A 27446-nucleotide genomic window follows, 5' to 3' on the forward strand; every position below is an offset into this window, starting at 1 on the left:
CCGTGGCATGTACCACAACCTGAAGTTGTTTTACTGCGACTTTGAATGCGCCCTCTTTTTTAAAAGCCAAAGTGAACTTTGACTTGCAAATAATCGTGTCGAGCTAAAAAAAAAAACAAAAAAAGAAAAAAGTACAACCTCCAAAGTGAGCACCGTTTGAATTTTTCTTGTTAGCATGCATAAATCTTTTGCAAAATGCACTCACTGCTTTCAACGCTAATAGTGTACACAGAAATCAAAGCTGTGCGTTTCTTGCAGAGCAACAAGAGAGGAGGAAGATCTGCATAATGTTGGCTCCAGCAATGAAGAGCAAAACGCAGATCCACAGCATCGCTCCCTTGCTTTGCTTCCAATAACATCATTAGCATTTTGACATCATCGGCCTAATTGTTGTTGGTAGCTCTGAGAAATGCTTGCCTTGGTGTGGGAGTCGGGAGGGAGAGGAGGGGGCTGGGGTGTTTCCGCTGTAAGGCCTTGTGCTTATCAGTGCAGGGCAGATACTGTTCCTATGGTCCTGGCTGACAGGTGAGTTGTGTATGTCTGTCTGTTGGTTGCGGTTGTCAGTGAACCCCCGGGACAGGTGCTGAGGGATGGGTTCGTATTTGGGAGCAGGTGCACCCCCCCCCCGCTCCCTTCCCTCCTCCTCTTTTGCCTTGTTCCCTCACTCCCCCAGGAGGCATATGGTGAGAGTGATTGGAGAGACCTGGGGCCCGCAGGGAGTGCTCCTCTCCCCAGTTCATCTGTTCCAGACGGGGCCCTGCGGGACACTCAGGCTCTCCTGAGGTCCCTGTTGGCTGGGAATCAGGCCGAGTAAGCGGCTTCACTTTCAGGTTGACTGCTTTGTTACGGTGTTGGGCGGTCGTGGTGGCCACCCCAGTTAGCTTTACACTGTGCCGCATTGTACGCTGCAATTTTGTGCGCAGGACACATGCCGAATGGCTAATAGGTCACGCCCTCTTATTTGTTTGCTCCGTCCCTCATTTGTACGCAAGTGTTGCTTTTAATCTGCCGACTCGCGTCGTGTCCTGGTGTCATTGCTCGGAATAGAAACGCCATCTTGCTGCGATTTCACAGGCTCATATTTGTGAACCAGCTTACAAATGTGATGTAGTTCTGAGTGCACTAGGAGAGAGAGTTATGGGGGCATTTTAGGCCTTGTATAATATGTGTACCTCTTTTATGTGGTCATTTATTATAAGGCGAGCTCTATGAATAATGTATGATTAAAAGGCGTAATGGATACACTGGGACTCGTCAAAATAAAAGCAAAAATCCATTTGCTCTCCCTGTAGTAAATCCACTAGCTTGTCCTTGGGCTAATTTCCAACTTGGGACTTGGTGGGGGAGTGAGTGCATGTCTTGATAGTGATTTCAAGGGAGGGAGGTGTTGGTTGTGCTGTAAAGTGAGAGAGAGGGAGGAGGAGGAAAAGTGAAATGAGACATGGTTAAGGAACAAAGCCAGGAACACCTCTTTCTCTTGATGCCTCCCTCCTTCATCTCACTCTATCCCAGACTCCCTCTTTCTCTCCTTCCTTTTCTGCCGTCTCTGTCTCTCACCATCTCCGAGCTCCTTCCCCCTGCCTCCAAGCAGCTGCCACTTCTGAGCCTGAAGAAAATGAAGGCAGATGAATCAATTTGGCCTGTGGCCCTAAAGTGCACTTGTCTGCACCCCAGCCTGGGCGGGGGGGATAATGAGCCGATAGATTGAGCCGGTGCCGGAGCCCGGCACTGAGCACCGAGATGCCTTTGCCCGCCGCACCACCGGGCCCCCCTCACACACACACACACATGCACACACTGCTGATGCCTCCCTGAGCTGCGGTAGCAGCCTGTCGCTGGGTTAATGGGGGTGAGGGTCCTTTGCGCAGGACACTTTTCAGAGCAAATTAGAGGAAGGATCTGTATCCGTCCTCTTCAGCCCTCCCTTCGCTGTATTGCCCCTCGTCTCCTCCCCACCCTGTGCATGGGAAGCCCGGAAAGCAGATTGGAGAGTGGTAGTGCAGAGCAGAAGAGCATCAAGGCAGATAGAAAGGAAGGGGCGGGCGGGGGCAAGGTCCAAGATCCTAGGGTAATGAGGATTGACACTGGGACAAGGCTGAGGCACAGCTTCCCTGAGTGCTGTTGACAGGTGACGGCAGGCTAGGGAGAGACGAGGCAAAGTGAGAGGAGCCGGAGCAAGGAGAGGAAACGCAAGGTCAGGACTAACAGCTTCTCTTATTCAAGGAGGGAAAAGGTGGGAGACCACGCAGCCATCCGATGACCCCCCAAAACCCCCTGCAAGGTGAAGGAGGGGGGATCAAAGGAGCAGGACAACAAAGCATCGCCCGCCAGCCCCTAGCCTGCTCCCTGCCGACAGGCAACAGATTGAAGGGAAAAGGAAAGTTAGCCAAGCCAAGCATGAACTGATGTGAACCACCACTGTTTCCATCACTGCCTTGACTAGCCCTTTCGAAGCAGGTGGGCTTTGTGACTTCACCCAGGGTTAGACTAGTATAAATGAGCAGACCCAAGTCGGCACTACTCAACTTAGGGGGAAATTAAGATGCTGGAGGGCCCTTTGAAGATAATTAAAGAGCACAGAGCGGCAGCCTCCAGAGAGGGACTGCAGACATGTTCAATACCGAGACTAATGGAGCTAATTTCCAGTACATTATTCATGTAAAACACAGGCCCTTCCTTAGCTATGTTTTTTCTATGTCTCTTCTATCGGTTGTCTGAAGTCAAACTGTCCCCCACACGCGTACAGATCGACCACATTCACTTGATGCGTCACCTGATTAACCATGCCCCAATACCGCATGGGTCAAACTGTCAATGTAAACAAACTTAATCCACAAAGAGAAAAAAATCTAAAAATATAACTCCTTAACAGCCAGGTGGCCAAGAACTGCTCCCTCAGGGCTGCCCAGAATGCATTAAAAAGGCATTACCTCAAGCACAGGAGAAAGGCATTATGACCTTGAACTGTATCACCGCTCGCAACCGATCTCAGCAGAGACCATTACCTCCACCCTCAAGCTCACTAACTTGTCCTTTAACATTAATGAGTACACAAAAAAGAAAAAAAAACAACACATGAAAGCTGTACAGTTGGGAGCTTAGGGCCAATTAAACACCTCCCCAGACAGGAAATTAGTCCCTGCCTTAATCACAGGCAGTCTGGGTTGCCAATCTTTTGTCAGAGTTGGTGAATTTGTGCCGAGATCAATTGCTCTCCTGTCCCGTCGAACAGCGGCTCGGGGAACGGTCCTCGCACGCTGCATCATTAACCTAGGCGGCTAATTAGACGTTGTGCTCTGATCAATAGCCAAGTTGATTGCTGACTGGGTATTGTAGCCGCAGGCCCCAGAGGAGACAGAAACACTTTGGGCGCCTTCAGGAATTTGTCAGCAACACTGATGCTGGGTAAACAAAGTAATCAACAGCTGCACTTGACGGCAATGTGACGCCGACTGTACCTTGACGCTCTGTCTCTGCCTCCGCGCCTGGCTGCCAAGGAGGATTGCTCTCTTTGTGCTCTCCTTGAGCGAAGGAAATCAAAAAGGCCACCATCTATTTTGAGATTCGAGGAGTGATTAGGCTGACAGCTAGTGGAGACAGAGAGAGAGAGCGAGCGAGAGAGGCAGAGGGAGAGGGAGAGGCGGGCAGAGGTGGAAGTCAAACCTGATTAGGCCCACCTGCCGGTTTCTCTTCCTTCCATCTCTGCACCCTGATTGCTTGGCGGCAGCTCCCTCCTCGCCTCTGCCACACTCTACACCCTAACCCCACCCGCGTCCTGTCACTGTTGACCTCAGCGCACTGCTAATGCCCCTTGGCCAATCAGCATGCTTGCCCTGGCGGCGGCAGGGTAATTAAAAGGGAATTGTGTCTACTTGGCATGTGAGCTGGTGGGCACGAGGGTAGACAAACACTCTCCCTGCCGCCTTGCCTCCCCCCCCCACCACCCCTCTCTCTCCCAGCCAGGTGGCAGCGTACAGGACCTGTCAGATTAGCTGATGACCCTTTTAATTCTAGCCCAGCCGGGGGCCATAATTGATATTTACCGGGAAAGGTTAATTGTAGCAGTGATCTGCTTAAATTACAGTGGAGATCAGGAGAACGGGGCCAGCCACCGCCGCGCGCCACCGGGGGAGCTGCTACATGCAAACTGCTAGTCAAATGGATTACACCCTGCGGCCATAGCCACTGTACTCCAAGGTGGGGAAGCAGCGCGGGGCATTATGATTGGCTGGTACTGCACCAGCACAGAGTCTTCCTTGCTGAGCTGCCAACCTCCCATCTGGCTGGGAATTTGGGTGCATGCCAACTGTCTTGATGGCCTGCAATAAAACAAGCCATCCATGTTTGCATTAGGGTTACCAATGATGTGGGTGGCTGAATAGAGATACGGCACTTGTACATTTAAGCTACTGATAGCTCATATTTTGTGCCCGTATTTCGACAGTGTTCAGCAGTGGATCCAAACTTTTTACTGATTCTACCTGTTCAGCAGCATTATATTTTTTACACATAATACAACCTTCTAGCTGTTGTTGCCATACGTGATACTTGAGTGTGTGTTCAGGTCATATTAGGGCTCTAACATTATCCTGTGTGCAAAACATGGTCAGAAACGAAATCCCATCTTACCTGAGTTGGGCAATACTAACCGGTGGAGTCACAGTAGAAAAATAAAATTATTAAACGTCCAGCGATGTCCTGAATCCGCACGGTAGTACACAGGTTTACTAAATAGTTGCTGCTGGCTGGTATGACTAGCACCAGTGGGTCGAGGTTTCGGGTTCCAGGTGTTTTTGCTACAGCCAGTTCTGCTTTGCATTTAGCCAAAGCGCAAACGGACACTGAGCTGTGAGACACCACACCGACTTTGCGTCTCCCTCAGGTTAAGAACGGAAGGACCACGGCCCACTGAAAGGCAGTTGAAGCCATTGTAGTTATGCTGTATTGTTATGCATATCATGCCTAACTTGGGGAGTTGGTTATAGATCCCAGTGAGTGGCAGGAAATAAGATGGCATCTGAAACCTTTTAATTTGTGTCTCCTGGTTCAGACATTGTTGTCCTACTATTGTTTTGTGGTTTGATTTATTGCAGTGAACTTTTTATATAAAATGGATAGTCCTGGTCCTCAGCGGCTGTGTCCTCTAATTTCCCCAATTAACACAGACTTGTTGATGTGTCAGAGATCATTTAAAGATCAATGTACAAACCAAAAAGCGTCACCTCGACAGCTGCTCTCGTTTGAACAAGAATCCAAAGAGAACGTCCTGCCTTTAAAACACTATGTTGGTGGATGGATTAACATTTAATTATTCAATTATAATAATAGCATAGAATGATTCAATTATAGATAATTAGTATTCTGCGCTTTTCTACTGATTAATGATTCATCAGTAGAAAAACAAGTGTATTGGTGTTTTTGCATTAGTACGTAGCCACATTTCTGCTGTCCTTCTCTCATGTACCATTGTGTTCGCCCCCGGGGGTACTGCGTAGCCATAGATTTCGTTTGTTTCAGTAAGGTATGAGATCAACTTATGTAATACACCACTATTGACGTGATTCTCAGTTTTATTAAAGTTTGGTTTGTTAAAGTTGCAACTTGTTGCATGGATTGCCCCAGTGGCTGAATGGTTAAAGCGTGCTATGTGCTGTACCTGCAACATCCTTTGTTGCATGTCACAACCCCCCCCCACCCACAGTTCCTGTCACTCTCAACAGAATAAAGGCAAACCCCCCCCCAAAAAAAAAACATCTTAGTAAAAGAAGAAAAGCATGCTGATTTATAAGCCGCTGTATATTGTGTGAAAAACATTCTCAGATGACATGGATAAAAGAAATGTACTTAGTTTGTTGCATTACATAAAGTAACAGCACCTGAAAGCAACATTTTTTTAATCATTTCCTCCTTTTATCCACATTACCATGCAATGATAGCGTAACAACCATGTTCACTGCTATTGTGAAACACATTTAACTTTAAGTAAGATGGTTTTCAAGAGTGAAAGAAAATGAAAGATGAATACACAAAATCTAAAATCACAAAAAGACTACGGTGTGCTTTGGAAAAGGTACACAGTAATGCAAAGTCCATGTCATTTGTATTAAACAGGCAAAACGACACTCGCATGGCTTTTGATACATAATTTTAATCTTTCTCCTTGCCATTTTCTAAAAGTAATAAGCCACTCTGCAGTGATTTACAGTTATATTAGAGCAGCTTTTAGGATTATACTTTATGCCTCTCAAATGTCTGAAAAGTAACCATAAATCACTGCCTCTCAGGGTGTAGTGCCTAGCTGTGAACATAGTGGTTTGGTTCATGAAGTCATTGCATGATTTGACGATGTCCTCTTTTCCTGTGTTCCCTGAAGATCAAACCTTTGGCACTACGTCCGGTCAAAGTCAGCGAGGACGAGACGGTGCAGGAGCTCAGCCGACCGCACAGGAGCAACTCCAAGGAGCAGCTCAGTGAGGTGAGTCCTTGAAAGAGACCTTTCGCCTTTTCACAGACCTCCTACCGAGAGCCAGGCTATCCACTTTCACAGGCCAAGGCAGGGGGACCCCTGAGGTGGGATATACAGAGTGGGCGGACGACGGCAACATTGAGGCTGAGATCAGAGGGCAACTGGTGCAGTAGCTCTTGCTGTTTCCAGCTATCACCTCATAAATCCCCTGTGCGTTGGGGGAAAAAAGGCCGGGCAGCACATAGACAGGAAATGATTAGGCCGGTCACACAGCATCACCTAGTTGGCCTGGCATTATTTAAAGCATGGCGCGGTTAAATGTAGACATGACCTAACGCGGTTCAGCCAGGTGTGGGCTGACCTCACCGACCCCAGAATGGAACGAGTTAAAGGAACTGTTCCAATTATCGCTGCACCAACATCCATATGCCAGCCCATTTAGAGGATGAGTAGGTGGCAAAGGAAAATGGAGGCCAGGCATTGGTTCAGCATAAGGGATGAAATAATGCAATTTAGATACAGGGGAAGTAATGAGAATTTATGCAAAATCCCAAGCGGCTCATTTTAAATGAATGTAGAAATATGCTTCCTAACTAATGCCTGTCAAGCAGGCCTCCCAAACCTAACTAAATTCAATCAGACTGCTCATTTAGCTGACGAAAGCAGCAGGAGGAGGAGAGAGAGGGGGCGGGGGGGGGGGGGGGGGGGGGGAGAAGAGGAAGGAAAATATGCAGCTTCCTTTCCCAGCAGCGGTAAAATGATGGAAAGAATAAGATTTTAATGAACTTATTAAATACATTGTTTCAAGCTATTCAGCATTCCAATTGAAAATCCAGCCTGATGAAAAAAAAAAATCACCCAGCCTAATTTTTTTCCCATCTTCATCCTCTTTTCTCTAAGACTTGCTGCTCTGTTTCTCTCGTGCACTGTCCCCCCCCCCCCCCCTTCCCCTCGTACTATTTCTCTTGAATTTGTGTAAAAGGCTGTCTTTTAATGAAAAAGTCAGGAGGAAGAGGCGGGCTTGTCAGATAAAAGACCGAAGCCGCTTGACAGCTCTGACAGGGATATACGACAAGCACCAAGAAGGAGGGGGGGGGGGGGGGGGCACAGATGAGGGGGGTGGTAGAGTGAGGGTGGAAGTGGTGGTGGTTGCGGCGGTGGTGGGGTGGGGTGGGGTGGGGGTGGCTCTGTTGAAAATTGCACGCTGTAATCGCCGACGGTGTTAGATGTGGCATGTCTCTCTAATCTGCTGCCAAATAAGTGGTGCACAGACACTCATCGTTGTTGCCACGGCATCCATATCTATCCATCTCCCTCCCTCTGCTTGTCTTTACCTTTCTCTCTCTGTCCGTGTGTCCGTCTGTCTGTCCTTCTCTCTGCTGTATTTAAGGCCTGGACGTGACACACACACACACACACACACACACAGCGAGATTCCTCACCAAACAGCGTGTCACCCGTCTCTCCCCTATATCTCTTTATTTTTTTCAGCCCCATGAAATCTCCGCCACCGCACTGAGAGCACTGCTAATTTTCCTAAAACACGCTCCACCACATCAAAGTGGCTTCCCAGCTTTAAGAGCTCTTAACTAATGATGCCGCGTCTGCAACGAGTGAAATGGATTTCTCTTGTCTTACCGCCAAAGGAAATAGAGACAAATGCGACATGCGGACGCACCCGCCTGCCCGCCTGTAAAAACAGTCATGCATCAATTTGGGAGCAGGGGGTAAAAAAAAAAAAAAAAAAAAATGCAGGGGATGCTGTTTGTTCATTGCCATGGTTGGGTCTTTATCTGTTTATTTTGACTAGGTAATTGTGCCTGCGGTACAGCGGGGCCCCGGCACTAAGCCACACACGGGGATTAGGGAAATATGAGGTGGTGGAGGGGGTGGGTTCCACTGCATCTGTGTCCTGCGGAGGAGAGGGCGGCAGTTGTGGTGCTGTCAGGGTCTCTAACACCCTCCTGCATCCACCCGCATGCACCCAAACCCGCCCAGCTACCTGATCGTCCTGCCGCAGAGGGCACACATGTTCTCATCCCTCTCCTCATCATGCTCCAACAAGCTCTGATTGGCCCGCCCCTTGGCCTCCCTGCAACGACAAAAACCAATAGTCTGGGTTGGGAGAAGATGGACTGGACCCTCCCCTCTTGTCGCCATGTTTTTCTTTTTTCTTTCTTTCTTTTTTGTAAGGAGAGTGGAGGAGGGGGCATGGAAATGGGGAGAGGATTAGGGGGCGGATTTAGCAACATTTCTCTTCTCTGGGGCTGTTTAGTTAACCCTTAAATGCCGCCAGCATCCGCCCCATCCCTCTCGCCACCAACCGCCATAACCAACACACACACACACACACACACACACACACACACACACACACACTCGTCCTCCTCCCTCCCCCACACTCCCTCTCTGGGGCGGGTTCTTAAATCCTTTTGAAGTCCTAAGCGCTGCAGAAATCCATTGAGAGCCATGTATAATGGCTTTTAAGAGAGAGTGTTTAGCTGGATGCCGACCCTATGGCTTATGAACCGCTGGCGTTTTAATGGATCCCCCCTTTCCCTCCCCTCTTTTCATCTCTTCACCGGCACTAAATCCAATGGATTGTCCCTCATTATCATTTAAATAAGCCTCTCTTTCTGCTCAGAATGCTCCAAGTTGAATGAACTCTACATAGTAAGGCTAATTCCAAATGGCCTTGGCCTCCCACCACCTATGCACATAGGCACTCGCACACACAAACACATGCATATACACACATTTTTAAGTGCACTCACAACATGAACACACACAGACAACAGACCACATTCTCATTGGAACACACTTTTGGCCCCTTTGTATCCACAGATTTTGCCTTCTGTGCAGTTCTTCCTCCCCTCTCTCTCTCGCCCTCTCTCTCTGGTCGCGGTAGTGAAGGGAGCAGAGAGGTTGAGCAGAGCGGGAATAGCCTTTTGATTCCCGCAGAGCCTGCTTTCCGGTTCGCGGTGGGACTCCTCCCTAATCGTCACCACAGGAGCCGTCCTGCGAATCAGAGGGGCACACAGGCGTTGATGAGGGCTGAGGCCTAGAGCAGGTGTGGGAGGATGGATGAGGGGTGGAGGGAGGGTGCAAAACAAGGGAGGCAGTGGCGGTGAAGGTGTGGGGGAGGTCGTTTGGATTGAAGGTGGACCTATGGATGAAATTGGTCTAGCAGAAAAGTCCCCTCCAGAGACTGGGGGGGGAGTGCGGTTGAGAGGGGGGGATTGCCAATCTAGACAGAGGAATAAAAGAAGTGAAAAGTGGAAGTGGAGGGAGGGATTTGGAGATTGGTATTCGTGCTGGGCGCAGACAGACAGAGCCCTTTTCTGTCTCCATCCTGCTCTTGTTCAGCGTTCAGTGGACTCCATTAGAAAACACAGGATGAGTTTGATGGGCCAAAACACCTCCCCAAATGCATGAAGAGATATTTATCCTGAGTACAAAAGGGGCCGATATAACATAATGAAGAACGTTTGGTTTGGTTCCAAACTGTGACACCATTTAAAAAAAAAATAATAATAAAATCCCACAAAATAATGAAAACAGTATGTAACGAAGGACAGTGTATAGAGGAAGTCTTCTACAGTAAATGTTTAATGATGAACATGACATAATGTCTTTTTGTCTATAAAGGATAGAAAGCATTTTGGAAACGATATCTTTTTATATGCACTATACTTGCAGATTATATATATACGTTGAAATATCTGCCCAGTTATCCAAACACTCCTGTTGATGCTACTCTTACTCAGTGCAAAGCCAATACTTGGACAATTAAGGTGGAATGAGGAGAGAAGGCAGCACCTTCGGCGGGCAGGCCACCTGAGCTGTTACTCATTCTCAAAACAACAGCTTCTATATCAAGGTGTGCTTTTATCATTTCATCTACTGATGCAAGTGATGGATTCACTCCCATGTGTCTGTCAACGTCAGATGGCACTCCTGAAGGCACAGAAGCAGGTGAATTCCAACAAATAAATGGTGACATTTAATCTTGATCTGCACTGCAACACATTACTTCTCTTTATAAAACCATCAGAAGCATAAATCATTTTTGTCGACAAAAAGTCAGCAGGCAAAGATTAGAACGTCATTAACCATGAAGGATCCTAGGTATCCCAGAGTCTTTTTTTTTAAGTAAAGCATGTACAATTCACACTGCGCTTAAAATACATTTACACAGCCGTAGAGTCACTATTGTGCACCATTTAAATTCAGATTTTACCAAATAATGAAGGTTTTCCACAGTGTCTTTCTACGACAACTGACAACAATTAAGTCTCTCAGCAGGACGCGACTGTTTTTAGAGCCGGTGTCGCTCGGCTACACCCCCCCCCCCCACCCCCACCCCACCCCATGGTGAAGGCCAGAATGTGTGGGAGCAGGAGTGATGTGTGCGGGCGTGGGGTACATGGCGGGGCGGGTAAAAGGTTAACGTGAATATTGATATTAAAGCGGCGCTGCTTCATCATGTCTGTGTCAGCGAGTGAAACGCTCCTTAAAGGTCATCCCTGTTCTCCTCTCTCTCCCTACAGAGTTCCACTCACTCGCTGTCAGGCCGTGGCTACTCGGTAAGTGGCATTTTCATGCTTCATAGCTTTACGGCAGAATTACAATCTCCAACGACCCGCTTTATGGCCCCGGCGCTCGACATTTTAATTATGTTAAATAGAGTAATGGAGAAATCATGATATTAGGAGCATTAATTCTGGCTGACTGACTGATTAAATTGCGGGAAGGTGTCCTGCGCTACCTTGGCAAAAAGAGCCTCGTTTTATTGGCATCGATCAGCGCCGTTCGCCGGTGCTGCAATTTGGCTGTCAGAGTTTTATGTCTTCCTCCGGTGACGGTCACTGTCAGCGGAGGATCCTTTTGCTCGCATATATGACAATATGCCCTAAAAGCCTTTTTAAAGGCCCCCGTATCTATGCAATAAATACAATTTCTCACCACCGCAGAAATGCATGTACATTTACACCTTCAGGCAGGTCTAGAGCAGTTAAACATGTCTTGTGATTTGTTGGAAACAACTGACTGTACATTAATAGGAGTCGGTGACGTGTTTTTTTTGTTGTCATACAATATGTGAGTGTTATTCAAGGTAAATGTGTCTGAGGAATATTTAGTGATGCCATGGAAAACGTCAGCCCAGTCCTTTTAAACGTACACTAGCTCACAAATCACAAATTGTCAGAGCGGGACTATTTTTATCCCTTGAAAGCATCTGTTGCCTTGCCCTAGTGCGTTTTCGAGCCGTGAATTTGTGCTCTTCCCCTCCCATTGTTTCGGTGATGTGTCTAGTCTCCGGGTAATAGAGGCAGCGGTCGTCCTTTATGTCCTTTGCTTAAACGGGAACTCATAAGAGGAACATTCTTTAAAGTGTGCTACTTTTAGCTGATGAGTGGCATATGGCAGTTCTTATTGCAGCTTGGAAGCAATCATCCCGACAAACAAAACAACTATAAATGGTTTGTCGTCGTTAATCTGCCTCAAAGGACTGCCGTTAAAGCGCTGAACAAAGCTTAACTTCAAAAGACCTTGATCTCTGTGCGATCTTCTTCTTTTTTTTTTTTTTTAAATTTCGTTTTAATAGAACATGTCACATTCCTATTCCCCAGTGGCCGTACACTCACAGATGGATGAAAACAAACAAGACCTTCCAAAAAAGCTTGTGGAGCCCTTTGGCTCGAGCTGTCAGTTTGAGTCGGCAGGGAACGAGGCCTTCTCTTTATCTGAAAGGAGGAAGGGGGGATTCAGAGAGAGAGAGGGCAGAAATGGAGGTGGAGAGGGCTTGGAGGTGGTAGTGGTGGTGTAGGGGGCGGAGGCATTGTGCATGCAAAGGAAAGTCCAGTAACGAGGGCAGGAAGTTTTGCGTTGTCTGGCTCCCCTATCTGGCTATCCAGTGGTGCTATCTGCAGCGTTTGTAGCCTCTGGGCACCTCCTGGGTGCTAAGCTCTGACTCTCAATCTGCTCTGCTGCCGGGCCCGCTTGATTTCTGGGGTCTCCTTATCTGTAAATGCTTCAGGCTTTACAGTGTGATGGTTTCGCAGGGGGGGAGGCAGGGAGTGCGGGGTCGGGGGGCTCCAGGGAACTGCCAGGCAGAGGCTGAGTGGGTATGGGAGGAGGAGTAGGAAGGCCAGGGGCAGGATAGAGCACTACGGCTGGAGGAAGAGGAAGAGAGAGGCCATCCACGTGGCTGGAGGGCTGTTTGTGAGGTGAGGAGGGGGGTGTGGGAGGGTCACCGAGGCGAGCGCACAGGCGTAGGCAGCGCCACTGGCCATCAATAGCGCGGACAGGGCTATCTGCTGGTCGGCCCCTGGCACTGATCGCCATCTACTGTTGTGCCTCTCCACAGACACTCAAAAAATCAGGCTGGTGGATGGGGGCTGGTTATCTGTCACGGGGCACTAAGAGTTTCTGACAGTTTGTTTTCCACTGGGAGATAAAGCCTCTTCTTGTTTATGCTTCCATATGTCTCCCTTCTTATGTTGCCTGCCAGGCTTGAATGGCCTCATGTGAATGGTTTACACAAGAATGTAAAGGAAGTTTCTGGGCTTCAGTGCCAAACTCATGAAAAAGGGAAACTGGAGTGTTTTGGACACAGCAAATACCTGTGTTAAAATGATTTGACACCTGGTTTAATTCATCTAACTGTGTGTGTTTTTTTTGTAAATCCAAAATGCTGCACATACAGGTATATTTTCTTCACTTCATTCTTTGTTAAAAGACAGAAACAGGAAAAGCGGCTAACCAATATCATCACTATCATTCAATTCAATTTTATTTATACAGCGCCAAATCACATGGTAGTTCCTTTAAGTTATATCTAGTGGAGTGCAAACACTAGGTTGTAGGTGATATGAGTTTCTTTAGGGTGGTGCAAGTATTTGTTAAAATTAAGCGGCTATTGATTGATAATTTCAATACTTTCACGTTTGGGGATTTTAGTGGCAAATGATTGCTGAAAAATACATGGATGTTCTCTCCCAATTTGCCCGACTGGTCAAGACTAAAAGTCTTAACATTCTCTATATACAGCGCTTAAAGTAGCAAGCTGGTTTCAGGCACATAGCAGAAGAAATAACCTGTAGAATTAGTTGAGTTAGTAGTCATCCATCACACAACAGGTCTTATGTTGATCAATTCCACAATGACCCGCGTCATACCAGACGGTGGTAAGCAGTGACTTTCTGATGTCGCTGATGCTAATTCGGTTGACTTAATTATCATTTTAAAGCCATTACAACACACGTTGCTAGGAACTTGCCTTGGTGAGCTTATGCTGCAGGACTGACAACATTCAACACAGCATACTAATAAAACCCTTTTGTAAATAAAACACAACAACAACAACAAATGTAAAAGACAAGCTAAAAACAAAAGAAACCTCATAGATTGTATTTCCATGCCAATATCCATCCTGTCTCAACAAATGGATTTCACTTGGTAGGGTAACAGCAAACTACCTTAAGTTACTTATTCATATAAACATGATGTGTTTATCCATGTGATGACATTGCCAGACAGGAAATCACCACCACCAACTGCCCCCCCGCCCTCCTTCTTTCCCCATTCAGGGGTTAGGGCTAATCTCTGGACCGTTGAGTCCAGCAGCGATATGTAGCAGCAGGACTGAGACTCGCTATCTCGCTTTCTGCGGAAGACTGGAAATGGAATTGTTTATCAGGCCGACTCTCTCCTGTCTGCTTTGTGCAGGCTTCATTATAGCCTGGGCTATGTTTGGGAGACAATATCTGTACCTTGTTTCCTGCGCTGCTACCTGCTTGTTGTTCCTCTGGAGATGTGCCTGGGCTCTGGCGATTTATCATCCTCTCTGAGGGCCTCCTTGATAAAGAACCCAACATCCCCCTCTGTGGCTGGGAGATATGGGCTGCAAGAGACGGGGGAAAATGTCAAAGAATCTCACTGCAACTATCTGCCCGTCCTGTCACTGCCCCTGGGCTGGATATACTGTATAGAGGAGGAGACGTTTTAGCTAAGCGAAAAAGACAACACACCTCCCTTCCCTTTCAGATGAAGTGATTGAGCTTCAGTCTCCCACCCCCCATCTTTTAAAACCACCTCAAGGCCAAGCTACGGCTCATGTTTTCACGCACGATAAAAGCATAGAGCTTTGTCTGTGACAGTATAATCTGACTAGTCTGCTTTGGGAGGGTTTATCTCTGCGATGTCAGCGAGTAAAACCTTAGCCGGAGTGTTTGGGTTGAGCGAGAGTGCTCGGAGCTCTCAGACACACCCATTCTTCATCTCTCTGCTTGGGTTGTCATAATCATATTTAACGCTAAATGAGTCTACACTCTAAACAGAACAGTCTCAGAGTCATTTGTGCATTCTTAAACAGCCTTGTTTTAATTGATTTGGCATTCACGACCTCCACATTGTGGCAAATACACTCCCCTGTCGGAGTGACGAGGCTTTTTTACAAGATCTTTATCGAATACAAGGATTATGTCACTTAATTATAATAGAAGCCATTAAAGGCTTCACGCTTTATTTAACAAAACGGCACAGATTCACCGGATTAAATGCTAAACACAGCGATTGAAAGGAAATGGAGTGTAAATTATATCTCATAGCAGCAACATTTTTTTTGGTCACTACACCAATGTCGGCACACAGAGCTCGCACAAAAAGCCACGGCTTCTTCTCCTGCAGTATACTGTGAGAGATTTCTTAACAGCCTCTTTGTGAGTACCTCTGTATATCACTGTCTGTCTCGCTCCGTCTCTTGTGCCCTGCTTACTTTTCAGTGGGGTGTGCAGGTGTCTCCGTACCACCGGCTCTGCACATGGTGAAAATTAGTGAAGGAAACCAAGAGCCCAGCAGGAGTGGGCTGGGGCCCTGACATTGTCCTGGCCTTGGGGTGGGGCGCTGCCTGTCAGGGGCCTCTCTATGAGGGCTGTCCGCCTTGAAAAACCTATTTGTTTATCCCCGTGTGCGGTCCGGCTTCAGATCCTGGGCCCTGCTGCTCTCTGCGCACCAGGGACCTGGGCTGTTGCCGCTAGCAACAGATAAAAATTGCTGTTAACCACAGCAGGGCCCACAACACATCAATCAACGGTTCTGCAGATAAAGGCTGCGGGCTTCTGGGGCCCCAGCTGAATGGCACGGTTGAAAATCCTTTTCCAGTGGCTGAGCACACACAGCTCTGGTGGTGGAGGCCCGCTATCATTCAGAGTTGAGGAGGGAAACTTCATTTTCAGCCGTGCAGCTCAGGTTTTGTTCTAATGGAGATGCATTAGAACGGCACCAGCACAAAGGGGACTCTGGGAGAGGTCATTTGAATAAAAAGGCGACACTGTGAATTAGTGTTGACCGGGCCTCAGAAAAACCAGCCCCAGCATAGTTCAGTTGTTCTAAATGAACTCTTAATTGCTTTTGCCACTTGGCTTTGCTCTTAGGGCTGCTTAAAAGCTGGGACGTTCAGCTTCACTGCGTTTCGCACACCCCGTTCGTTAGGACTGAATTAAGATCAACGATTGGAAATGGCTAGAAGCTATACTCCAAAGGCCCAAACTGGCATTAGCACAAACCATTTTTTTCTTCAATGGTTCATTTTAACCTCTTTTCAATGTAGTTCCACCACCCTTAAAGCAAATGTATGGTGATGACTTTGGGGCCTTGTAATGAAAAAGAACAATACTGCAATACTACAGTTAATGTATTCCCAGACGAGACTCTATGCTATCACCCATGTTGGAGTTAGTCCAAATGAAACACATGCTCTCATGGGTAAAAGCATTAGTTTTATCCCCCTAAGCCCAGCCTTGATTATCATCACTCTTAGTTTGTCCTGGATGCACTGTCCCCTAACTCACATTTGCCCCACTTTAAACAAATAGCCCTATAATGTAACACTCAAACAATGCTCTGAGGATTTGTTTACTGCAGGCTTTCTCCCCATTAAGTTTCACGGACACTGTAGACAAATAAAGTGGTAATTCCACTTTATCATATGTTACATATACCACAATCAAGCAGCAATTACATGCTCCTTCCATTTGTAAGAGCTCCCAATGCCGACGTGGATGTTTTAATGAGGGCTGTAATGAACGCTCAGGGTGTTTGGCAAGTCTCCGAGATGTTGCCGGAGCTTTTATGGCTCCCCATTATAACGTACAATTTGCATCAGCAAATTACAATGCTCCATATCATTATCCCGCACCAAGGCCCGATCATAAATTAGAGCTCCAATTACAAACATCTATCTGGGAACGGGGAGTGAATATGATGGCAGCCCACCAGAAGCAGGCAGGAGGGAGAGAGAGCCTCCTGTGGATTGTGGGATGGGACTTCCATAGAGGTGTGATATTCTCATAAACCGCCCTTATGGGGAATTCATGCTTCCAAAAGAAATAGAGCGTTTTGGGGGCAAAGAACGTCTGCTAGTTCTGTTTTGGCAGTTCCATATGTCATATTTCACGGCGCGCTGCACATTGAACTTTTTGGTATTTTAATCGCTTTCCTTCTGCTAAACACAACACCCACTGATTTCGGCAGCTGACTGTTTCACAGTTCTCATTCAAAGCTATGTAAGCCTGTCCATTCAGCTGTGCAGTGGAAGGGCCTCGTCTATTGTGTCTCAATTCAGACCCAGCTATGTCTCTGTCTCTTCCAATCTCCCTCTGCGTGACTCTCTCTCCCTCTCTCATTCAACTTGATTATACACTGGAGGGAACATAATAAATCATAGAGATTTATCATGCTGCAGCTTATTAATTCAGCTCCACAAGTGTAATATTAGTCTGTGTCATTTAAAGAAGCAGGCATTGCAGCATTGCCAATGTCCCCCAAGGAATCCAGAGGAAGCCATTTTAGCTTGGGCAGAACCTAATGAAAAAAAAAAAAAGAAAAAAGAGCATATTTTTGGGAGACGTTTCATTTCCCAACACGCCTTGGTTGTTCTTCACTCTTTCTTCTTCGTAACACACCTTCCTTCCTCCGACTGATATGGAGATTCAGGGCCCGCCTCTCTCCTGAGCGCTAACAGCCGTTGGAGGGGAAACAAACAGCGGCGTACCTGTGATGGCTGTGTTGCCTGTAATCCGCGACCTGTGACCAAATCTCGCATGGAGAGGTAGAACAAAAGGCGTACGTCAACAGATCGCTTCAGGCACCAAGCTGAAACCACCTCTACTGATGAGACAAAAGGCCTGTGGGTCTCCCGCAAACCCACAAGAGCTCCCCGACTCCGCACAAACAAAGCCTGAAATTAAGAGGAGCCAGAGGCAGGCCCATTTCTACAGCAAAGCTAAAATGTTCCTTTTTCATGGCCCCGGTGGATTTCCAGTATGGGACTGTAATAGGGCAGAGAAACGAAACGACGCGTTTGCCATTTTCAATCACAGATTTTGAGAAAGCAGCTTTCTCATCCTTTTTTCTTTTTTTCTTTTCCGCTTCTCAACATTCACACCTCCCACCGCACTTTCTGGGCTAATTTTAAAGGTACTAAAACCCCCTCTTGTAGCCTTTAGAGGGTGTCGGATGATGTTTAATTCATATTTTGTTTTGCATTTTAACCTTGCATATCTGTAGGATCAAACGCATCCATCTGTGCTTTTTGGCTGCAAAGCCAGACCATAGAGGATGACTGCGAGCCCTTGTTTGAGTTTGAGAGGTCATGAGATGAAGCGACTTTATTCCATATTCACAAACACCCCCTGGCAATTATTCCTGCTATCTTTTAATGTTTCTATGAATCTATTAGGGTTAAAGCCCCCCACCTGCCTCTCTAACTCTACCCGCGTGAGTACCTTCTCCAAACCTTTACAAAAAAGTTATACTAAGTAGGTCATGTTCTGCCACTCGTCTTCTAATCACTCAACGAAGAGAACACGATTTCCCTCCATCGGAGCCCCTGAGCCTTGCTCCTGGGATTTCAGTGAGCAACATGCACTCATTTGATTTTCTGGCATGTGTTTTTTTTTTTTCCCTTTCTCTCTCTACACCCCTCTTTTTACTTTCCTTACCTTGTATCTGACAGTACATAAGCAACGCCTACCCTGCCTCCAACACCACACACATATGCCCCCCCCACCCCACCCCATGCTCTTCTCTTGCTGTCTCTCCATCGCTCTCAGTGGAGAAGGTGTCTGACAGTAACAGCAGGTAAGGTATAAGATTACAGGAGAAGCAGGGGCAATTATACCACCAGCTGATGCCGGTGTGTTTATGAGGAGAGTAACTGTTAATGACAGTGTTGTGGTTTCTCCAGAGGCCGGAGCACAGCTTAGGGAAACCTGCTGTTTTTGTCAGCCTAGCTTCCTGCTATGTTGTTGTAGATTACTTTTTTTTTCTGTTGGCCTATCTGATTCTTGTTCTTTCTCTTTCTCTCCCTCCCATGCCTCGCTCACACTGAGAGCTTTCAGTTTGGGCTGCCGGGCCTCTGTGCTGCTCTGCCTATGCTATGTGGTTTTGTCTTTCAGGCAAACAGGCACCAAGCGGGTACAGGTTTCCTGTAATGTGCAAAACTAGCATTTGGGTGCAAAGAAAATATGGCGTCTTGAGGTCATAACAGCTTGGCTTGTTGGTAAACACCTGTGTACACGCACTGATACACACACGCAACTGCAACTGCAGGTCTCTCACCAGGGTTTTTCCTGCCTTGCCACTTCCCCCCTACGTGCCTTCACACACGGCAGGCAGATCGCAGAGATTGGAGAGGAGTTTGTGTTTAGATAAAGAAGCTTAATCATAATTGCATGGGGTTTCCAGTGTCTAGCAGTGGTGCTCTCACAGTGGCACAGTGGTTTCAGCAGTCCTGGGAGATACAGTGGATCACAACATATGTTTTTTATATATATAATATTTTTATGGCAAATTCCATTGACTGCAAAGTGAAAGCAAAACTGAAATGTAAAGAAATGAGTTTGCATATCAAATGCATTTAAGTAAAAAACAAACTGTACATTACAACATAAAGATACCATCTTTGTGTTAATCTAGTGTACCTTTAAATGGGTTGTGCAGCCCTACCTCACATTTGCTATTTGCTATATGTTTGACCATATGCAAAACCTTATGCACTTCTGTCTGTGCCAGATGGTGCGAAGACACTATTTGTCTTTTGTTTCCTCTGAGGCTGCACCTGTTTGGGGTTGAAATCTGCCTGTTTGACTATCTCTTCCCATTGCAATAGTCTTACAGAAGCTGCGGATCAAAGTGTTAATGAGGAACATACACATACATATATTTATTATATATTATATATTATATATTCATGTGATTCACTCCTTTCAGTCCCGTCAGTTTACAGTACAAAACATCCCCTGGACCCCCTACACGTCCAGCTGGAGGTATGTTGTAGATGTCTTGGCTTAGGTGTGAGCCTCTCACTGGCTGTTGGTTGTTTTATGTTTTTGGCCGTTTTCGAAATGAAGGTTATTTTGCTGTTTTACTCAGTAAAAGTCGCTTTAGATAGAAGAGTCAGCTAAATGCCAGGAAACGTAAACGAATGCCAGACTCACCCACCAGTCTTCTGCCCACGACCATCCACACTCCAGACCCCATCCACTGTGCCCTCAGCGTGTGGTTGGCCTTGGCCCCGATCACACCGGGGCACATGGGAGATTAACTGGGCCGGCTTACTCGCTCAGCAGGTTCCCCGACTCCCCTCCACTCATCCCGGCCCAATCTGCCAGCTAGCCTCCTGCTCCACCGAGCCATGGCAGCAGGGCACCACAAGCCCGGCCCGCCTTCATTACGCCTGCCAGATGGGCTGAGAATTAGATTCGAACTCCCACCATGGAGGGAGGGAGTGGAGAGAGATTGAGGAGGGAGGAAGGGAGAGAGGTGGCGGTGGAAAAGGGAGGAGGGAAGAAATTTGTGGGGGGAAGAAAGTAATGGTTTTTGTTTTCATTTATGTTGCAAGTTATTACATTTTAATGTAACACCCCTGGGACCTGGCAGCATTAAATGCCTGTTCCTGAATAATCGACACTAACTGCAAGCAAATGCTACGGAGAAATGAAATTAGCGAGCGCAGCAATTTGGCACAGTGATTATCGGCTCCTTGGAGGCACTTCCTGATGATTTAAGAATGCTAACATTTAAGCAAGTCAGATCTCATTACTCTTCAAGGTTAAATCGAGCTGTGTCGGAGGGGAGGCAGATGCTTGATTGGAAATAGTGCTTTCCTTGTCTCTCCGTGTCTCTCTTCATCTCTCTTTGTTTAAGCCGATGTTTCTCACTTTTGTGGCAGCTTCACTGCAAGAAGAGACTCGGGGGCCGGGATCTGTCAGACCCCGATGACACCTTTGGCCAGCTCTTAATTAGATCAGCAGTACTCGGTTTCCGAGGTATAATTTGGCCTTTGCCAAAGGATCGTCGCTTGTGCCACGAGCACTGCCATGCTAGCGGCCTCAGCCTCGTTCTGAATCTCTGTGTAGCACACATTCCCTTTCACACACTTGCATGGCTGGGCCCTTGGGTGAACAAAAGAAAATAGGGACCTTTTTGAATCCACACCAAAGGGAAAGTTTTTATTACTTTTCAGCCTGAGCCACAAATGTTCTTTTATACTGTATTTTTCTCCGCTCTTCTCACTCGTTCTATGCAGGCAGAAACGATTTTCAAAGCAATTTCTGCCCTGGCATCTTCTGGTCCAGTGTTTACCTCAGCCAGCCATACACATCTGTTCTCCACACAAACTTGATCCAATTAGGTGACACCAGACAATGGCTTACTGCTGCATAAGCCCAGCACATCGCCAGGGGTCCCGAACAATACGGAAGTGTTTTTTCTTCCATTACAGGGCGTCAGATCCTTTTAAAGGTGTTTATCCACCGCCGATGTGTCAGCCCCTGTTTCCGAAAGGGGGCTCAGCTGGGGAAGTGATAGGCGATGAGGATAATGATGCGAGTGGGAGCGGTGTGGCGGATGCAGATGCACTTTACCGTGCTGCGTGTGATAAATCCTTCCCTCCGCTGCACTGCACCCCGCAAAGTTGAGGGACAGATGGGTTGGACTTTTATCTCCGATTTTCGAATGCAGGAAAAATCAAAACATTTTTCACCACGGTGATGAGATTTATTTAAAACAAGGCAGGAGCAACAAAGCTACTTTGGGGAATACGTCTATTAGTTTTTCCAAGCTGTTGTTTTCTCATGCAGGGGGGAAAATCATTGCAAGTCAAATGTAATCATCCCGCCGTTGGGTTATGCTCCGTCTCGAATAATAATAATATTAGGTTGGTCCCTGGCATTGCCTACATCAGGCTTGTAATTTGAATTTCTGAGACACAAGTAAGAAGGCTGATGTTAATCACAACCAATCACTGATGTTATCGTTGTTGTTTTTTTCCTTGTTTATAACATCTTTATCTTTTGGCACATCTTGAAATTTGGCAGCTTGAATTCATTATCTGTAGTGTTTCATGTCGTCAACAAACATGGTGTCTGTAATGTGGGATTCTGCTTCCTCCTACTTACATGCTGTGTGCACCGTACCGCATCTGATGTCTCTACATCACATTTCCTCTTTGTTGTGGCCAAAAGGATTTCGGGATTGTAACAGGGTTACCCCGCGAATGACGAAAAAGCCTCTAAATTGTAACCAGGCATTTCCACATGAAACATTCATGCTTAAGTATGATTAGCAGAGATTAAGGTGGGTTTGTTTTGCCTCTTAGAAGGCCCCGTGACAATTTGGAAATGGATTGAGAGCAGCTTTTGCGAGCACAGCCGCCTTAATCCAGTGCCACGAGTTCTCACCCACCTTTGCCGAATTATTTACATTAAAGTTCTCCTGTCAGCTCGGGAGCCAAGGGCCTTGAGGTGCTGTGTTAAACTGCCGAAACCTCAAAGCATCGGAAGCATGGAAAATATTATGTTAAGTATTTCCAAGACTTCTAATGGAACATGTGTTGCAGTTTTGTTAGTGCCACTTGAGGAGCTATTCTGTAGGTATTAGTAGACAAGAAATAATGTGTTGCGTTAAGTTCAGAGAAACTGTGACTGTTGTAATGGGAGCAGTAGCTTGTACATTTCCTATTTCCAAGACTGGCAGAATAGACGGAGTGCTCAGATCAAATAGTGGTCCATTCTCCCAGTCAGTGATGTGAATCCATCTCCCCATCCAAGGCATTCTGCTATCATGTATCCCATTTCCATATCGTCTCCCTATCATGTATATGAGATGGAGCCCTCCCATGTGCTGGATGATGTGATCCCCAGATAGATTCATTCATACGTAATGATAAAAGATGGGTTTGGACAGGGCTACTTATTTGACAATCATTGAAGTGCCACTGTGATGGATGGTAAGGAGGACCTCCACCCCTCTCCCCTCCCACCCCATAACCATGGCTCCCTCTTCTGATCCCCCTCTTATTCATTTTCCCCGGCCCAGCTCAAGGTCTCGCCTCACTTTAAAAGAGAAATATCAAATTGAATTAAAATTGCTCGGTCACCCAAAACAGAGGCCCGCGCGCCTTAAAAATCACACATCTGTTCCCACAATTCATTGTTGCAAAGTCAATCCCTCTCTCTCTCTCTCTCTCTCTCTCTCTCTCTCTCTCTCTCTGTCTCTCTCTGGGCGCGTGGTAATGTGAATTATTCATGCCAGCGGGGCCACGGCGTGCTTCATCATGTTAAAGTGCCCATGACATTACTGATGGAGCCACCGACGCCCCCGCACTGCTAGCTATGCTAATGCATTTGGAAGGAGGAAAGAAAAGAGTTGGCAGCACCTCTAGGGATCAGGAGGACAAGAACAGATCACCTATTAGAAATTACTACTTGCAAGTCTAAGTCCTAGTCCAATCACAAATGACCACTTACCTTTTTAAAGAAAATATCCTTTGAATGGGCAGCCCAAACATTATTGCTGTTCCAGGGCTCCGAATGACTCGGTCAACCTTCACAGTCAAAGTAATCGGGGTAGGTGGCACCCCCCTGTGACTTAGGCGCAAACCATGACCCCAGTTTGAGTCTGGATGCGTCTAATACTGCCGTAAAATGATTCTAATCATTCTAATTCATTTTCAATCTGATGACAAAATAGCAACAAATATTTGGTTCGGCCATTTGAATGCTAGTTCCAAAACCGTTGCTTTTATTTTTTGTACAAACCACCGACCTTGCTAACACATGTTGTTCCTTCTTTTGGTTACATGTAATGTCAATGGTCTCGAAAGTGACTGATGAGAAAGACTTTGTCAAAGATCTTTTACATTTGTACAAAAACAAACAAACAAACCGAGAGCAGTCGAACAAGTGAATGCGTTTCACTCATTACTTTCCCCGACCACATTTTACCAGCTCACGCTGAGATTCAAAGTTTTTGATTACAACCCCACTTCTCAGCTGGATTACCTTTCTGCTCACTGAGAGAGAGCGTCGCAGTAGCGCCCAGGGGATTACTTTGTGTTAGTGTGCATCTGTGCTGGGAGCCCGTGCTGTATTTATCGGGAGCCTGAAACTCAATAAGCCAGCTCAATTGTAAGTGCAAAGAATTAACTTTGATGGTGATATTGAATGTAGAGCATCAGTTTAGCTTGTGGAAGAATACGCTCGCATTGAATGGCGCCGCAGTGCACATACTGTGGACCCACAGGGAGAGGCCATCATTCAGCTGCGTTTTTTTGTCCTTCAGGTGTTTGTATTCATGGCTAAGAATGGTCTGATTGATAGGGATTTCTAAGCCAGCAGACTATCGCATCTCACATTTCTTCTCCATATCTGCCCACCAGATCCATTCAAATGGAGACCTCTCCCCAAATGTTATTCCTTGATGTTGTAAATCGATCTTGCAATGAGCCAGTGCAGTCTGCCGGAGGTTTTGTGCAAAGAAAAAACGAGCACAGAAAAAGGAGGAAGCCGAGAGAGGTGGTTGCACATTGTATGAAATATTTCCACTGTCAGTTTGTGTTAAACCGGCCTCCGATATGCTCTTTGTGAAGCTTTTCTCACCTTTTCAGAAACCGCCCGCGCGTCTGTAAAGGTGCTGGGCGAGATGAGCACAACTGATACTGTGGTTCCCACACGCTCTGCCTTCTGAAATTTCACAACCAATAGCGGTTACTGACAGAGGAGGCCTGATAAAATCTCACCTGATTAGAAAAAAGAGAGTAAGAGAGGCAGTGAGAAAAAAAGTCAAAACTAGAAGAGATAGCGGGCCTCATCAGATCTCTGAGGTTGTGTCTAGGTTTCAGTTGACACATCTCTTGGCTGGCCCCCGAGTGCACCACGCTCTCCACAAATGAGTGGGTTGAGTCAAGGCTGACGCAGTACAAACCACACTGGCATTGCTTTATCTTCTGATTGCAAATTTGAGACGGAGATTCTTCAAGTATGATTGCAACTTTTTCCCTTTTCAGATTAATTCAGAGAAAACAAGGTCAACACGTTTTGAATCTTATCTAACTATAACCATTTTAGGCCTTTTTGAGGCAGCACACATTTCCATGGTTAGTAATTGAGACTATCACATATGCCACCTTGACAGTTGTGTCCTCCATTTGTCTGCATGGTGGTGGATCATTGCCACTGGGAACCACTAAGGTCCGCCACGTGGGACTTTGGTGAGGAGGGGGTATCTCCAGGGGCCGAAAGATGAGCCTGGCCCCACGTAGGCAGGAGATCTGGCCCCAAAATAGCCAAGTTGCCCGGCTCTTGGGAGCTGCTATGCTGAAACTCAAGAGATGCTATCGCAGCCAGCCAGCCGTACTTGTTGTTGAGAGGAGGAAGAAGGAAGGAAGGCAGAAGATGGCATCATCCTGTTTGTTCTTTTTCTGACTTAGTCTGCCATGATTATTCCCTTTATCTCTGATCATCTCTGATTTAATGTGCTCCATTTCGTTGCTGTCATTCAAGCTGAGGTGATATGATGGAGTGTCTGAGTTATTAACTAACAAACACAGTGATTTGACTTGCTCAACAACATATGTGAGATGTGACCCAGATGCTTTGAATGAAAATTGTTCCCAAACACAGCACTCAACTTGGAAACGTATTTGCATTTCACAATCACTATAATTGGAACCTTTTTTTTTTTTTTTTAGTTTAAGGCTTTCAAATTTCAGTAAATTGACACATGTCACGAAGGGCCCGCCCAACTCCCCTTTCCTCCTCCCATTAGAGATGCTTGTTAGCGGAGCTGCCATAGGCCCTCATTGCTGTGACGGCTCAGTCACAATCTATTACACTGACTAGGAGCCTACGCATCTCATAACTGGCACCAAATATTGGTTTTGCTGATAAATTCTGAAAAAATGCCACATTAATGATGAGGAAAATAAACAAGAGGCTTGTCGGCAGGATGTGGGTGGCTGTCCCATGGGAGAGGAATCTTAGGGATATAGAAATAGTTACAGCATCACCCAACAGGGGTTCCGCCACCTCCCCCTCACAGTCTTTCCTATACTCCCAGTGCCTTGCAGCTATCGAGGCACTTGTATGGCTGTAGTAAGACAGCAAAGTTTTCATTTACGATCTGCGCGGCTCCCACTCCGAAAGCAAGCCTTCAGGGTAATGTTAGGTCTTTTCATAAGTTACAAAGATGTAATTAGACAAATTAGCTCAGCAGACACTCGGGGTTGCGTTTTTTAATGGCTGCGTGTTGCCTAGGTTGGTAATTAGCAGGCAGCCGCTGCTCCAAAATCACACATTGCACCCGAGGCCTTGCATCCGTAACCTGACAACCAGTAGCAACGTGGTAATGAAGGCTTATGTATCCCACTGGCTTGGTTTGTCTCACTTGCCAGCCAGGTTTGATGTCGAAATTCACGCTGAGCCACTGTGCAAATCTCTTGTTTATGCCCATGTATCATTTTCTTCCAGGTTGAGCATGCCATCCTTTCGGCACGGTGATGTATTCAAATCAAACGGATGTGTTTTTGCCTCTGAGGCGCAGACTTTCATTTGAGCCAATCACCTTTATGGCTCAATTCATCAGGGCCTTGGTCTGCGTGTCCAGGTCTCTTGTTGTGAGTAGCACCCGGGGAGCCAATGAGCCATTTCCACACACCCAGCTCCTCTCCCACTTTTAATGACTTGCCGATGGTGATTTTCACCAAGCGGCTGTCTTTTATTGGCTCGGAATAAATTCCCCTTCTCTCCGACACTAGATATTCTCTTTAAATTGGATCGAGGGGGCTGAATGCCAAATCGGAAATGACCTAGCGAAATGCAGATTAACTTGTGAAAGAATTTGTCTATTTACTGTATGTGTCCATATTAAATTTGTGACACAGCGTTTATCACAAATATGACTCAGCTGCAAGCTGCAAGTTACTGTACAATGATGTTCAGTCTTCATATGCAGCAAGAAAAGGATTTTCTTTCAGTTTTCCATTTATTTGTACACAACCTCAAGCACTAAGGCATATTTATACATGTGTATTTTGTAACATTTGTCATTAAAATTAAAAGTAAAATAAAAATAACACGATTAGCTGCTGTACGTGCAGAGCAGCCGTTAGCCCTAACCTCTCACAGTCCCGGTGGCTTTGTACCACATACTGTCTTCCTGTCCTAATTGTGGGGGCAAGTTGGCACAATGTTCTGCCTTCGCCGACGTGGGAAGGAGATGATGGGGAACAACGTGCTGTGAGTGGATAGCAGCACACATCCACAGGAGCTTTGTGGACAAGGGAGATAAGGCTGGAGCCCACAGCATGACAGGGAGACCGGGACTGGGGAATGGAGGACAAGAGACTGCAGCCTTAAGGCCAAAAGACTCAGCAGAGAATAATGAGGGCCAGCTCTCACTGAGGATTCTGCCCAAACTGCCAGAGAGAGGGGGGGGAAAGGAGAGGAGGAGAGGTGGAATAACAACCTTGGAGGGCAAATTAGCTGCCTCGCCACAGTAGCTGACGTAGTAGAATGTGGAAACAAAAGGCACAAATGACAGGGAACGAATTTGAAGGTGGCTTTGATTCCAGGTGCAGGAATCTGACCCCTGTTGGGACAGGCACCAGGACACAAACACCAGATTGGAATGCATG

At 46.6% G+C, this 27446-nt stretch overlaps 1 protein-coding gene across 1 annotated transcript in view; it reads left to right on the plus strand.

The window, feature by feature from the left end:
- fbrsl1 (fibrosin-like 1) overlaps window positions 1-27446 on the plus strand; it is a 257744-nt gene that overhangs the window by 103497 nt on the left and 126801 nt on the right. Inside the window, exons 3-4 of the mRNA XM_070903764.1 lie at window positions 6374-6475; window positions 11017-11052. Of these exons, the coding sequence (XP_070759865.1) occupies window positions 6374-6475; window positions 11017-11052 (138 nt within the window). The remainder of the gene's footprint in view (window positions 1-6373; window positions 6476-11016; window positions 11053-27446) is intronic.

Source organism: Enoplosus armatus, chromosome 4 (genome assembly GCF_043641665.1).
Source record: "Enoplosus armatus isolate fEnoArm2 chromosome 4, fEnoArm2.hap1, whole genome shotgun sequence".
Lineage (NCBI taxonomy): Eukaryota > Metazoa > Chordata > Actinopteri > Centrarchiformes > Enoplosidae > Enoplosus > Enoplosus armatus.